Here is a 14481-nt window from a genome sequence, read left to right as displayed (position 1 = left end):
CAAAATATGCGGTTATTTAGAGATCCTTTCTCATACCAGTTGATATGGTCCTGTAGCCCAACTGGCATTCCATCTGAAAGTGATGGCCTAGGTTCACTCCCTTTGGCGTGTGTGAGTGTAAGTTACTTTATCATAGGCAAAAGAAAATGAAGACTGCTAGATAGCAGCAAATAAAGGCAATAAAAAGTAGTAACAATTTATAGGAATTTGTCATTGCTTCACATGCTTTGAAAGAGCCAAAAAGAAATATTCCCCCTTTGTCAGGAACTCATATAAATTTCTCAACAGTTCTAAAGCATGAAATTTTGGAGAATAAAAAAGAGAATCGGAGTGTCGATGACTGCTGAAATATTCCGTCATGGAGCGATCCTAAGTGGGTCACGAGGGAAAAGGGATGTTTTCCGAATGTTATTCAAACCACAGAAAAGCATCACCACACGCTCCAATCCTACACCAAACCCACCATGTGGAGGTGCACCATATCTGTAATAAGCCAAAATACAATATTTCAGTCATGAGAAAAGAAACCTTGTTTTCAAAATATTAAGCAGCATGTTCCCATAAAATGATTTAATAATAAAAGAAAAAGGGTTTAAAGAATAAGAACACACGAGCTAAAATTTGAGTGCATAACCCCATTTCAGAAGAACACTTTTACTCGTGTGCTCAGTGACTGCAGGGCATCTGCCTAATGCTAGACAATCCATTCAAATTATTTGACAAAAGCAACCCTTAAATGCACAAAGCTGTAAATTGTAATTCTAATTTCACCAATAACCATAATTATCAACCCTTTCTTTTGTTGAAATTAAGCTGTGGAAAGAAGCTGCAAGGGAAAGTGGCCTTGGCTAAAACAGGAATAATGGAAAATTAAAAAAAAAAAACTGTTACACAGAAATTACCGGAAAGAATCAACATATGTTGATATTGACTGGACATCAAGTCCTAATGCCTGTGCACGCTCAGCCAAGAAATCTGCTTTATGTACACGCTGAGCTCCTGAAATTATCTCCTCACCTGAGTAACAAACAGAAGTGAATTAAGATCAATAACCAAAGAAGAATTAAAAATTGATTCAGATCATGTAAATGATTGCATGGTATTTCCTCAAAACATGCACAGTGCTCATTCTACTATTTCCCAATAAAATAGGCACTGTTAACATTCAAAATAGACAGACACACAGATTAACCTTCAAAACAGGTGATCAGTTTACAATGAAAGAGAATCTATTAGGCCAATGAGAACTCAACTGGCATCTCCTTCCCTATTAAGTGTGTCTTGGGTTCAAAACCCACTGGGTGGGTGTGTTGTAACTTACCAATCCAAAAATAAAAAGGAAAAAAAGTAGAAGCTGTTAGGAGATTCAAAAGACAAAATATTATTCAATGGAAACATAAAAACACCTTTGCCAATGGTTCAGTTGTAATTTTCCTTCATCTTGCCCTAATCACTACCCAAAAATTCTAAATCTTTTATTCAGAAAGCCCCAATTTTTTTTTTTTTTTCAAATCCCTAATTTGAAGATCATACAATGAAACAATCTCTTCAAGCTACCTCAATCTGTCTGATATCCAACTACTTTATATATATATATATATAGGTAATGGGCAGGGGCTGGTTGGGTTAAAATCCCAATGCCTAGGAACCACAAGAGGTGATGGAACCATTGGGGTATCCTCAAACCCCATGTCTGATACCCAACTTTTCATCTACAATTCTATATCTCTATAAAAAATTTACTAAAAAATGTTTTAATTAAATCAAGATCCAACAAAAATTTGTTTTTAGGGTATTTGTGGAGTCAACTACTAAAATCATTATTCTAATTGAATGAGCTCCAACTCTGTGTAACTTACAAATTTAAAATAAGAGAAGAGAGATTTAACTCTCTTTTTTTTACATGCATGAGTAAGTGCTCAACACTAAGTCTTCGTGTTTGACTTCCACAACAGTAAAAAATTTGACATAGGGACAAGGCTCTTGGTGATTCCCTGATGTATGATCTTTTTAACCATCAAAGTTTAGGTTTACACAATTTTTTTTTTCTTTGTATAGGTTACAAGATTAAATCTTAGAAAAACCAGACACAAAACAAAGAGAAAATTTGGATATAAGAAATTAATTGATATTGGGCTGAGTCTTCTAATCAATTTGCTCTGCATAGGGGCAAGCTCAACCAAATCTAACTTAGTGTGTGCACTGCCCACAGCCAACACAATTTATCAAAAGGCCACTAAAATTGCAATCCACCCTCTATCACATAGCTTTCAGCCATTCACCCTAACTCCACTGGTGCAACCTATCCAAAAGGTTGCCAATATTGGCTGCATAATCACTACATATAAAATGTTGCATAATCTAGGTAATAAACAGGCATCCAAGGATACAAAGTATCTCCAGAATGAGGACTGACTAATACACATTACATGAAAAAACACAAAAAGGATAAATATTGAAAAGTCACCAAAACTTTGCGACGATAGTTGATTATTTAAAATTTGAAAAATAAGGTAGCAAGAGATTTAATAAATATGTGCGACAACAGTACTAATGAAATAGTCGATAATTTACCTCGAATGAAGACATCAAATGAGTTACTGTAAGTTGGATTATCGTAGCAAGGCATTGTATAAAATGGTCTCACTGCCAAAGGATAACGGTGGAGGATGTAGAACTCAGTGTCATACCTATAATCAGAAACAAAATCTGCTTGTCATTTATGTACAATTTTTGAATCATTAACAACAAACTGGAAATAAGAAAGACAAGAAAAGAACTATATAAAAAGCATAGGTAAGGATAAAAGATCAAGTAAGATTAAATTACTTCTCTAGAACAAGTTGTCCCAACTTTCTTTCTGCCTCAGTATTTAGGTCCCCAAGAGGGTCAACTTCTACACCAGCATCCTGTACAAACATGCCAAACTTTAGGATCACCCCTTCTTTATTTATCAAAAATAAAGTAAAATGGAACTTAACAAAATTTAAAGAAGGAAGGAAACTTTGCAATTAGCAGCAGCCATGTGTTACTCAGTGTTAGTCTTACTAAGCATAAGCCCCCACAATTTTAAATCACTGAAAGCAAAAGATGCCATAAATTTTTCATTCAGCCATTCAGCCTATTCTATCACCTTTTCTTTTAAAGTTATACAATTTGAAATTTACACAGGATAATAATTACTGCCAAAAAGAGAAAGAAAAGAATGCACAACATTCAAATAAATATGGGACGGGTAGAAACTAATTATAAGCCATCTAGAACTAGAAGCCCTCCATTGCCTATTCTTTGTGTTCTAATTCCTAAAAGTAGAGAAGGAGTGGGGGGTAGATCAACCACATAACACAAATACAACTCAACAAAACACCAAACCTCAATCCCAATAGTTGCCTCACCAGCTAAAGAGAGTGTCTAATAATACATACCACTCAATTGCATTTCTCCTGCCTAGTTACTATGAATATTTTTTTTTTCTGTTCAAAACCTATGTGCCAGGGACATGGACATGAGGAACTGCCAATCCTATTAGTTTCTGACCCGTGAAGGTAAGGTTCATGTAATTTTGCTAAATTATTTAAATCTGACAAAGTATTGGAATTAGGAAAGTGATTATGATAAAGCTATGTAAATAAGAACTGAACCCCCAACTGTTAATTTTTATTATTTGTTCAGGTTATTCCTACCTTAATGATCTTAGCTACATTCTATATGTTCAAAGGTGATGCAATGGCATAAAAGCATTATCCTTTTTTTGCTGAACTTAAATGCATTATCATTACCTTGAGCATTTGGATACCTTCCTCAAATGTAAGCCTTAGGGTCTGTCGCAGGTACTGCACATATAAAAACTTAAAATTAGATTTTAGATTAAGACAAGCCAAGAGGGATGCAAAATGGAGATAGTTCCTAAATAGTCCACAAGTATTATAACAGATAAACATAAAGCAATTTTCATAAGCATCTTGAATATATAGGCACCTAAGAGTCCAAGACATCATATACCAAACAGAATGTTGCAACCAAAGTATTCCAAGATTTTGAAACTCATAATAAATAATTACCTTCAGAGGCTCAAATGGATATTGCCTCCTCACTGCTTCTAGCTCCTTCGCAAAATTATTGTTCAAGGAATCAAATATTGCAACAAATAAGCGGTCCACAACATCCATAACCTACACAAACCAGCACAGATCCTCAGCAAAGTCTAGACCATAACTAAATTTAGATGCTGATTAGAAAAAAACCTCAGAAATCCAATTTTACCTCAAAATAATGCTCATTGATTTCCATCTCAACATCAAGACCTGTAAACTCACACAAATGTCGATGAGTGAAGGAGTCCTCTGCTCTGAAAACAGGGCCAATCTCAAACACACGTTCAAAATCACCACAAATTGCCATTTGCTTGTGAAGCTGAGGTGATTGAGCTAGGCATGCAGGTTTCCCCTTGTAGTCCAGTTTAAAGACAGAAGCACCACCTTCACTTGAGCCAGCTATTAGTTTTGGCGTGTGGATTTCAACAAAACCCTCCGATAACAAGAATTGTCTAAACACCTGCACAGTAATGAAAATAATCAAGCACATAGACATCCAGCCTTGGAATATTTCAAATAACAATTAACCCTAATGAAAAGATCAACAAAAACCTCAAATTTGGACCCTACTTAGGATCCATAGAGTACCATCATCTTCTTCAGCACACATAAAATTTAGACACTACTCAATAAGCTCATATATAGAAATAAAATGACAGGCTTGTTTCTCCTGGAAATACTGATGATTCAATACCACTTCTATATAATTAATTTCACGATACATGTGAGGAATAGATGAAAGCCTACAAAACAATTAATTCAAATAAAGGAGGTAGTACTCAATGAGTTCCAAATGATGATTTTAAGTGCTTTAAAAAATCATCAATTATTATTTATTAGTTCATCTTTTTTGATAAAATTACTATGAAGTCCATAAAAATGTTTGAAACAAAAAATAATTTTCCAAATATGAATCCATTATTTAAAAAAATGAATATGTATAAGTACAAATCCCAACCTTACATTAATTTCTCTTTGGGTAAGGGAAGAGTACTATTCTCTCATGCTTTCATGCCTCTCCCTGCTTCCATTTTTACTTCTATGTCCAATCAATGGCAACTCACTCTCTCTCTCATGGAAAATTATCCCACTGAGATATGAGACAGTAACTTGAGATACCACCTCCTCTCTCTCACACACACGATGGAAAACCAACTGACGTGCTTTTTTAGAGAGGCCAACTAGAAATTCTGCATCTACAGATTACTAAAATTGATACAAGGTGCACAATGATAATGATGATGATGACAAGCAATATATCAAGTATCCAGAAAGGGCAGTAACTTACATTCCCAACTTGACCCTGAATGCGAAAAATTGCTTGATTAGCAGGCGTTCGAAAGTCAAGAACTCTATAGTTCAAACGAGTATCTTGGTTAACCCGAACAAGCTGCTCTCCATTCTGCACCCATCAAATGATCCAATGATAAATATACGTAGAAATGGCCAACGTTTCAGTAATAATTTTTAGCAAAGTTCAAGCTGATTGCAGATATGCCATCAACTGATAGCATCTTCTAATTGAAATGCTAAGATAAGTAGGAATGACAAGAGAGATAGAGAGAGAGGTCATTATTAGTGAACGTACCTGCAAAGCTTTTTCAATTTCAAGCTCACTACGAGCAGCATCTTCAACATTGATGGGTAAGGTTGGCATAGCTTTGTCAACACAGAAAATCTTTCGAACTTGAATTTCAACCTTCAAACATATAAATATTTCTTATGCATCAATATAAAAAACAAATTTCCAAAAACATTTGTCAAAGCTCCAAATCACTTCATTAAATGAGAAAAGACCCAAACTTATGTCAACAATAGCAATAAGAGTACAGACCTAACCTAAATGGAATTAAAAATAAAAATAAAACAAAATAAAATAAAAAAAGACGCCATACCCAGTGCAACCTTGCCCAGGCATGCAAAAAAACTTAAAGCAATTACACATCTGCAAACCACTGTTCATAGAAGAATCCAACATGTATTCATCTCTCCCCCTTAGTTTCCCTTCAATTTTTTAATTGATTCCATACGATTTGAAACCTATGGTATCTGCATCTTGATGATTTATCATCGGGCCAAGACAACAATTGGTTCAAGTCCTGTATTCGAGACGATAAGAGATTTTACCCGTTGAGCAATCTAAAACCCATGATGTCTCCTTTATTTATTATGAGTCCATTAAAATAATTAATAATTCAACATTTTGGAAACTGCAGCCACTCAAACTTACTCTCCTAGATAGCCACATAACATATCGTATTCAAGCATGAAACAATTTCACCATACATTCACATATTCATAGAATAGATACAAATGAAAAGCTGGCTAGGAATTGAAGTAGAAACCTGCTGAGTGGTACTGTTAATCGTTATTCCAGGGACGGAGACCACGCCTTCAACATCGACGATCGACTCGCGGGTGAGCCCGGCGGCGTACTTCAGCATTGGGCGGCTAATGACGCCGTCCTGCTCCGTGAGGACGCACTGCACAGTGAATCCTCTCTTCCTCAAAACCACGAAAGCGGTCTTCCCTTTGGCGCGGATCCGCTGCGCGCGACCCCGCACCAGCACGTACTGGTCCTTCAACGGCTCAGCCAGCTTGCCGATCTCGGTCCAGACCCTGGTACCGGGAGCGACCTTCGACTGGAGGTCCAAAAGCGGAACATCGCCGTAATTGTCGGCGAGCGGATCCTCCATCGAAAGCGACTGAACGCCGGAGGCCACAGCGGCTTCCTGGCGGCGCTTTAGCTTCTCAAGCTTCGCCGCTTCTTTCTTCGCGGCTTTCTTGCTCTGAGGTTTGGAGGATTCATCTTCTTCTTCTTCTTCTTCTGGTTGTGATTTTGGTTGCTGGGGTTCGGAGGACGACATGGATGTAGCAGAGAGAGAGAGAGGGTTTTGGTTTGAACGGGTTTTACGATTTGCGAAGAGCAAATGTGCACTGCGCTGCGGTTTTGTCAAGGGTTTTTCAAGAGCCGAATCTATGGGTAAGTGTAAGTGTTGCTTTTGAAAACCTGTGGGATTATTTAGTCTTTTTGGTTAGTGACCTAAGAAACGATTCGGTAAGAGAGAGAACAAGGGATTTATTCCAGGGCCGGCGGACGAAGAGAGGTCAAAAACAATGGGGCAGAAATTTTATTAACCTAGTTATAGGCGTGCGTTGGACGGTTTTATGAAAGAGCTTATAAAATAAATACATAAATAATTTTATATTTTAATAGATTTAATAAAGATAAAAAAAATTATCAAGTGTAAATAATTATCTCACTAAGAGGTAAGATTTTTTTCTAAAACTAAATTAAATTGATAATTTCAAATTGAATTTTAAATTGATAATTATTTTTTTTTTAAAAAGTACGAAACAATTGATAAATCTAAAATTAATATAATCTTGATAATATTATAAATTAAAATTAAAATTGATAATTCAAGAATACACGTATAGTACATCTTGATAATTTGATGTAACATAAAAATCAAATAAGAAAATTTTTAAAATTAATCTATTAATTCTAAGACCCTAATCCTAAGCATATAAATTAGATCAAGCTAAGAAAATTAGTTTAAATAAAAGGCAACCAATACACAAAACCTAATCAATTTAATAAAAATCACATACAAAAACAAAGAAGGAACCTTTAGAAACTTGACAATATTTTTGAATGATTTGAATTCATTAATTAAAATCATATAAAGACAAAAAAACTAATAATAGCACTAAATAAAATAAACAAAATGAAAATAATAATAATAAAAGAAGAAAGAATGCATACTTGCATTGTCATGGGATTTAGGCATTCACATATTGAAATAAATTTCACTCCCAAAAAGATATATAGGGTTATATATATTGGTAGAGTTCCATTTGAAATATAATTCTTTTAAATCTTATTGAAATTAAAGATATCTAATCAATGTTTGTTTTTATCCCATAAAAATTGGAATTAAAAAAAGGTCATATGAATAGAATGAAAAAAAAAAAAAAAAAAAATTGATTCAACATAACGTAACATATAAAAAATTAAAAAAAGAGAGAGAGAGAGAGAGAGAGAGAGAGAGAAAGAGAACATGGTTGATAGCTATAAGGAATTTTGAGATATATATATATATATATATATTAAATGTCATCAATGTAGAAATTATCAAATTAATGGAGATATATACTGTTTTTTGGAATAGATAGAGCCTATCAAATTAATGGAGATATATACTGTTTTTTGGAATAGATAGAGACTATCAAATTATTAGAGATATATACTGTTTCTTGGGATAGAATTATGTTAATCACCTCTTGAAGAATTTGGATTGTGCTTATCCCTTAATAATCAAGTTTTGTAGCTTGATATTCTCATAAAATAATATTGATTTAATAATATGAAAATTTAGATGATAAATCCTATCTAAATTAAATTTTTGTATGTTAAATATTATCCCCTAATTTAAGAAATATATCCTAACAAATAAAAAAATAATGTTAATTAGATGATAAATATTATCTAAATTAAATTTTTGTATGTTAAATATTATCCCTTAATTTAAGAAATATATCCTAACTGTAGAGTCGCAATTCAGGGCCCAGGTCCAACAGGTATGGGGTTCTGGCCCAAGGAGCCCTAAACAATGAATTTATAGAGAGTGGGTTACAGAACTAAGCCTTAACGAAGTGTATACTAGTTAACATTGGGCCATGCGACAATCGAGAGTAAGAAAATCCCCTTCATGTCCATTAGATGTTCAATCCGAGGAGATGTGGAGGATGTATATCAGTCCCTGCTCAAAGGCTATGGTCCCAACACTGTTCTTCTGTTCTAAGTTCCTTCCTTTTTTCGTCCCCTTCTTCATGGGGACTCCCCTCTCTTATATAGCCCCCTTGAAGTCATTAGGGCCTTACATTTGTTAATCATCTGGACCTTCACTTGAGTGCCCGTCTCATCGGACATCTCCCCCATTTTTTTGTGAGTTGTGATAACCAAGGCATCACTGTTCGCAAGTCCTCTCCACATTAATGCGGCTAGAAAAGTAGCTGCCATGCATTTAATGTGGCAGCTGTAGCCTCTCCCTTGGCATCCTACACTTTCTTCCCTCTTACGGGCTTGTGGGACTCTTCCTTATTACTAATGTTCGTAGGAGTGGATCCTTCTAGCAGACGGAGTGCATATTTGAGCCATATTTGGTACGTCCGAGGAGACATTTCTCCTCATACCGCCTTTTAAATATTTTTGGGCCCATAAGAATTGGGCCGGGAGCCCTTTTGGCACCCACATCTTCCCCTCGGACGTGGTCAAACTTTCATATCTGACCCAAGGCCCATTCTATGATCTTGGGCCTTTGCCCCTATAATAGCCCCTCAAAATTCCGGGTTTTCCCTATTATCCAAGGAGAAAAGGCGAGATTTTGATACTCATGGGATTACTTATTATAATTCCTTGACTCGTGCGTGTGGAGGTACAGTCTCACGTGCCTCATTACTGCTACCTGCGTTTCGTAACCCACGAGGCGCTATTAATTGCACCAAGCGGCTTTATGTCCCCTGCATCCAACGATGGGGCGCCTAATCGACGGTTGACATTTCCCCAACCTTTTGGGCGAAAGTAAGCCCGTTCAGTTCCTCCTTACTATATAAGACTTCTGAGGGAAATTATTCCCCTTTTTAGAAAAAGCACTCAAACGTCCCAGAGCACTCTAGTATTTCCTCTTGCAAAACATTCGAAACTCCATAGCCACTCCCGTGAGGATTTCCGGCGAGTTCTTCGCAAGCTCGAGAGGTTTAGGATCTTCGCTCCCTAAGTATTCACTTCTCGCACTCCTTAGCCTTTCCCCTCCGTTGCCTTTCTAGGCTTCCTTTCTTAAGTAAACCTTCTTCGTGTCGCTTAGGGTTAGTAGGATGGGTAAGTTTGAGAAATTGGTAGATTCTCCAACTAGTATAGAGGGTTTCAGGGCCAAATCCGTATCCCGTTGGAAGTAGGTCTAGAGTATTGCTCCTCGGACCAGATCTTAGTCAAGAGAAAGACGGGGCAGGTTGTCATTCCAATGATAGCTTTCATAGAAGGAGGAATGACGATCCCCATGGGGAAGATAACTAGGGATTATCTTTGCGGTCATAGGCTGGTCCCCCACTAGTGTGCCGCGAACATGTTCTAGATCCTGGGGTGCGTAGACGCTCTGAACGAACAAATGAACCTCGGCCTCTCATGGCACGATGTAGTTCACTTGTATGAATGTCATTGCCTCAATGAGTCGTATTACCTAAAATCCAGGTCCGACGAGGTGAGGCTGATATCCTGCCTTCCCAAGTCCAACAAAGGCTTGAAGGACGACCATTTGATCGTCTCTAGAGCATGGCATGACGGTCTTCACTACCCAGTTAGGGCTGGAACACCAGGTGGGGCACTGTAGGGTCAGATCCCTCGGCGGGGATCTTAGTCTTAAGCTTTCCTCTCACTTATTTCAGTTTTGGTTTTGGTTATTCGCCTTCTTAGATTGACATAACCCTCATTTTGGGTATTTTGCAGACAAATAACAAACAACTCCGAGGATAAGTCTGGTCAACGTCCAAGCCCTCAACTTCCTCCTAAGGTCCGAGATTTTTATGAGCGAGGACGAGCAACTGCGTGCCGCTCACCTTATCTTGGATTACGAGCCCTCTTCTCGCGCTTTCGTGGATGCGGGTCAAGCCGTAAGAACTGGAAGTTCTCGATTAGCCCACATCGACGTTTCTAAACCAGGCTTTCTTGCTCGGAGAGACCTGCCACCAGCCCAACTGCCCATTCACCGCGTCGTCCAAGAGTTAGCTGTCCCATGAGGAGGAGTTGACTCCTCGCACTCATCTCTTGAGGCTGAAATTGACCAATTTCGCTTCACCGAGGAGGGAGAGGTATCAACCAAACCTGTAGAGCTCTCAGACTCCGACTCGGACGCAGATCGTTTCTCGGCGGCTTTTACTTCTGGCTTGGTAATTGCTCAGATTGACACTAGCCAAGAGATTAAAGAGGAGGACATGGACTTGAAACCAAGGTCCGGGCTAAGGGGGCTTATGTCCAATAGGAACAAGGGGCAGTCCTCCAAGGATGCCCCTAAGAAGCAAGTTCTAGCTAAAATACCTCATCCTCCTCCTTCCTCTTCCACTGACCCCGCGCTACAACCAATTCCCAATTTGAGGCGGAAGAGGTCGGTGGAAGAATTGGAGGAAGGTGAGGTCGACCCTCAGAAGGCCAAACAACAGAAGAAGGGAAAAGAGTCAAAGGACAAGAGGACGAAGTCCATTGACAGCCGAGAGGAAGCGGCCATTAGGAGGGAGTAACGCACTTGGTCCCCTCGCTTGGAGTTGGATGACGCCCCTATTCCATGGGACGCCACTCTTTAGGAGTCCCAGCGGGGGCAGGCATCCTACCTCACTGAAGCCTTACAGCAGCCCCTCCTCCTGCCTCGTGATATAGAAGGGCTCCGAGCCACCAGGAAGCCCGACCTCTTCATGTCGTTGAAGAGAGACCTCGCCATGTTAAAATGAGGATCCTTGTCTGCTCGGACTCTTTATTCCCTACTCATCTAACTGTCATTTTTGTCTTAATGATTTCTTTGTTACTTCTGTGCAGGTGATTCAACAAGTCTTCGTCGCTGAGGAGTGGGTGAAGCACTCTCGGGAGGAGCTGAACGCTGAGGTTCAGGCCCGCCTCACCGTGGAAAAGGCTGTGGGTGCTCTCATACTGGACAAAGACCACTTAAACAAGGAGGTCAAAGAGGCACTCAAAGCCCAGGCCAGTGCCAAGGCGGGACTAAAGACCACAACGAAGCAGGCCGAGGATATGCGCCAGCAGCTTCATACAGTAGAGATAAACCTTGCGACCAAGAGGCAAATGGTCTCGGACCTGAAGGCTCAGCTGCTGCAAGCAAAGGAGGCAGCTCGTTTGGCTAGGGAGGCGGCTGAGGCTATGGTGGCGGCCTCCTACGAGCGCAGTGTGAGGGATACTAAAGCCAGGCTGACTGAGGAGGTGGTCGTGGTTTATAGGGACTATGTCACCGAGTCCTGAGGGGTAGCCTTAGACCGGGCAGTGGTTCCTGTGGACTCCATCCTTAGGAGGATCGAGAATATCCTCTTCCCTGAGGATATTCGCGAGATTCCTACTTCTGATCCCCCTCAGGAGCCCCCTTCCGCTCTTAACACTGTCCTCGACCCCACCACACTTGAAGGGAAAGGTGGGGACGAGGAGGTGCAACCGCCACTCAAGGACACGTCGCCCGAGGACTCCCTCACTATAAAGGACGTGGTTGCGCAGTCCAAAGAAGCTAGACCCAAACCTATAGCAGGAGATGACCGCCTCGCAGCTGAAGACCCTACAAAGGCTTAGGGCAATAGTGTAGGACTTCTTTTGTAATTGTTTTGCTTTGTTATCATTTCCTTAATCTTTATTAGTGTTTGTAAGATTGCGTGTCTCAGAGCTTAATGAATAATATAATTTCCCTTTTTGGACTTCATTTTTCTGCTTCTATTTCTGTCTCCATTATGAACGAATTTAACCGTGCTACTAGACTTCCGGGGATAACCCGTTCCTTGTAGTTTAAGAAGTTCGGCTAAGTATGAATATGAGGAGAGTGACCAATTTCTCCAAGGCCTATGGTCCGAGGTGTTAAGCAGAACTTGGGCTCCATTTTGCACTTAGATAAGCATCGAGTAGTGGTCAATTTCCCTCTGGCCTGTGGTTCGTGGAGCCACGCAGAACCTGGGTTCTGTTTAACACTTAGATAAAAACCACGTAGTTGTTAATTTCCCCCTGGCCTGTGGTCCAAGGAGCCACACAGGACATGGGTTCTGTTTAACACTTAGATAAAAACTGCGTAGTTGTTAATTTCCCCCTAGCCTGTAGTCCGAGAAGCCACACAGGACATGAGTTCTGTTTAACATTTAGATAAAAACCGCATAGTGGTTAATTTCCCCCTACCCTATGGTCCAAAAAACTAGGCGGGACTTGGGTTCTGTTTAACATTTAGATAAGACCACGTAGTAGTTAATTTCCTCCTAGCCTGTGGTCCGAGGAGCCATGCAGGATATGAGTTCTGTTTAACACTTAGATAAAAATGCAGTGGTTAATTTTCCCCTAGCCTGTGGTCTGAGAAGCTACACAAGACATGGGTTCTATTTAACACTTAGATAAAAACTGCGTAATTGTTAATTTCCCCCTAGCCTGTAGTCAGAGGAGCCATGCAGGACATGGGTTCTATTTAACACTTAGATAAAAACCGCGTAGTGGTTAATTTCCCCCTAGCCTGTGGTCCGAGAAGTCAGGCAAGACTTGGGTTCTGTTTAACACTTAGATAAGACTGCGTAGTAGTTAATTTCCCCCTAGCCTGTAGTCCGAGGAGCCATGCAGGACATGAGTTATGTTTAACACTTAGATAAAAATGCAGTGGTTAATTTCCTCCTGGCCTGTGGTCCGAGGAGCCACGCAGGACATGGGTTCTGTTTAACACTTAGATAAAAACTGCGTAGTTATTAATTTCCCCTTAACCTGTGGTCCAAGGAGCCACGCAGGACATAGGTTTTGTTTAACACTTAGATAAAAACCGCGTCGAGGTTAATTTCCCCCAAACCTGTGATCCGAAGAGTCACGCAAGACTTGGGTTCTGTTCAACACTTAGATAAAAATACACAGTGGTATGGCGCCAAGAATTATAAACTTTCATTAATAATAATATATTTTGAGGTTATTTACATTCTAAGAACGTAGTACTACATGTTCATCCAAATCTTCTAAAAAGTAGGCTCTTATGCCGGCCACTAAGGTGATACGATATAGGCCTTCCCAATTTGACCCGAGTTTTCCCCACACGGGATTTCTTGCAGTGCCCAGAACTTTCCTTAATACCAGATCCCCAGGTGCTAGGGGTCTTAGCTTCACCTTGGCATCATAACCTTGCTTGAGCTTATGCTGGTAGTAGGCGAGTTGGATCATTGCTCTCTCCCTTCTTTCCTCGATGAGGTCTAAGCTTTTTTCCAGCAACCCGTTGTTAGCATTGGGGCAGAATGTGCTGGTGTTCAGTGTTGGGAAATTTTTCTCTAGAGGAATGACAGCCTCAGCTTCATAGGTCATTGAAAAGGGGGTCTCCCCTGTGGACCTACGTGGCGTGGTGCGGTACGTCCACAAAACATGGGGCAGTTCTTCTACCCACCTCCCTTTCGCGTCATCTAATCTTTTTTTCAACTCATTTACTATGACTTTGTTGACAGCTTCGACCTGCCTATTCCCCTATGGGTAAGCCGGTGTGGAGTACCTATTCGCAATTCCCAACTCGCTACAATACCTTCTGAAAGCTTTACTATCAAACTGGAGACCGTTGTCCGAGATTAGGGTGTGAGGGACTCCGAACCTGGTGACGATATTCTTCCAAATAAATTT

At 39.7% G+C, this 14481-nt stretch overlaps 1 protein-coding gene across 1 annotated transcript; it reads right to left on the bottom strand.

Moving 5' to 3' along the window:
- Nucleotides 1–171: 171 nt before the first annotated feature.
- LOC126710602 (aspartate--tRNA ligase 2, cytoplasmic) lies at nt 172–7215 on the bottom strand. Its single transcript, XM_050411150.1, has 10 exons — nt 6440–7215; nt 5683–5793; nt 5383–5496; nt 4264–4554; nt 4062–4172; nt 3780–3833; nt 2830–2909; nt 2575–2690; nt 903–1017; nt 172–483 (listed from the first exon to the last, which is right to left on the bottom strand). The coding sequence occupies exons 1-10, from the start codon at nt 6959–6961 to the stop codon at nt 357–359; spliced, it is 1641 nt and encodes a 546-aa protein (XP_050267107.1). The 5' UTR covers nt 6962–7215; the 3' UTR covers nt 172–356.
- Nucleotides 7216–14481: the final 7266 nt, after the last annotated feature.

This window comes from Quercus robur, chromosome 12 (assembly GCF_932294415.1).
Source record: "Quercus robur chromosome 12, dhQueRobu3.1, whole genome shotgun sequence".
In the NCBI taxonomy this organism is placed as follows: domain Eukaryota; kingdom Viridiplantae; phylum Streptophyta; class Magnoliopsida; order Fagales; family Fagaceae; genus Quercus; species Quercus robur.
This window is presented reverse-complemented; position numbering and strand designations above follow the sequence as displayed.

Coding starts and splice junctions, on each gene's coding strand:
- LOC126710602 (XM_050411150.1), bottom strand. CDS start 6,961: ATGTCGTCCTCCGAACCCCAGCAACCAAAATCACAACCAGAAGAAGAA. Junction 4,173..4,263: donor TCAATGAGCATTATTTTGAG/GTAAAATTGGAT, acceptor TGGTTTGTGTAG/GTTATGGATGTTGTGGACCG. Junction 2,691..2,829: donor GGACAACTTGTTCTAGAGAA/GTAATTTAATCT, acceptor TTCTGATTATAG/GTATGACACTGAGTTCTACA.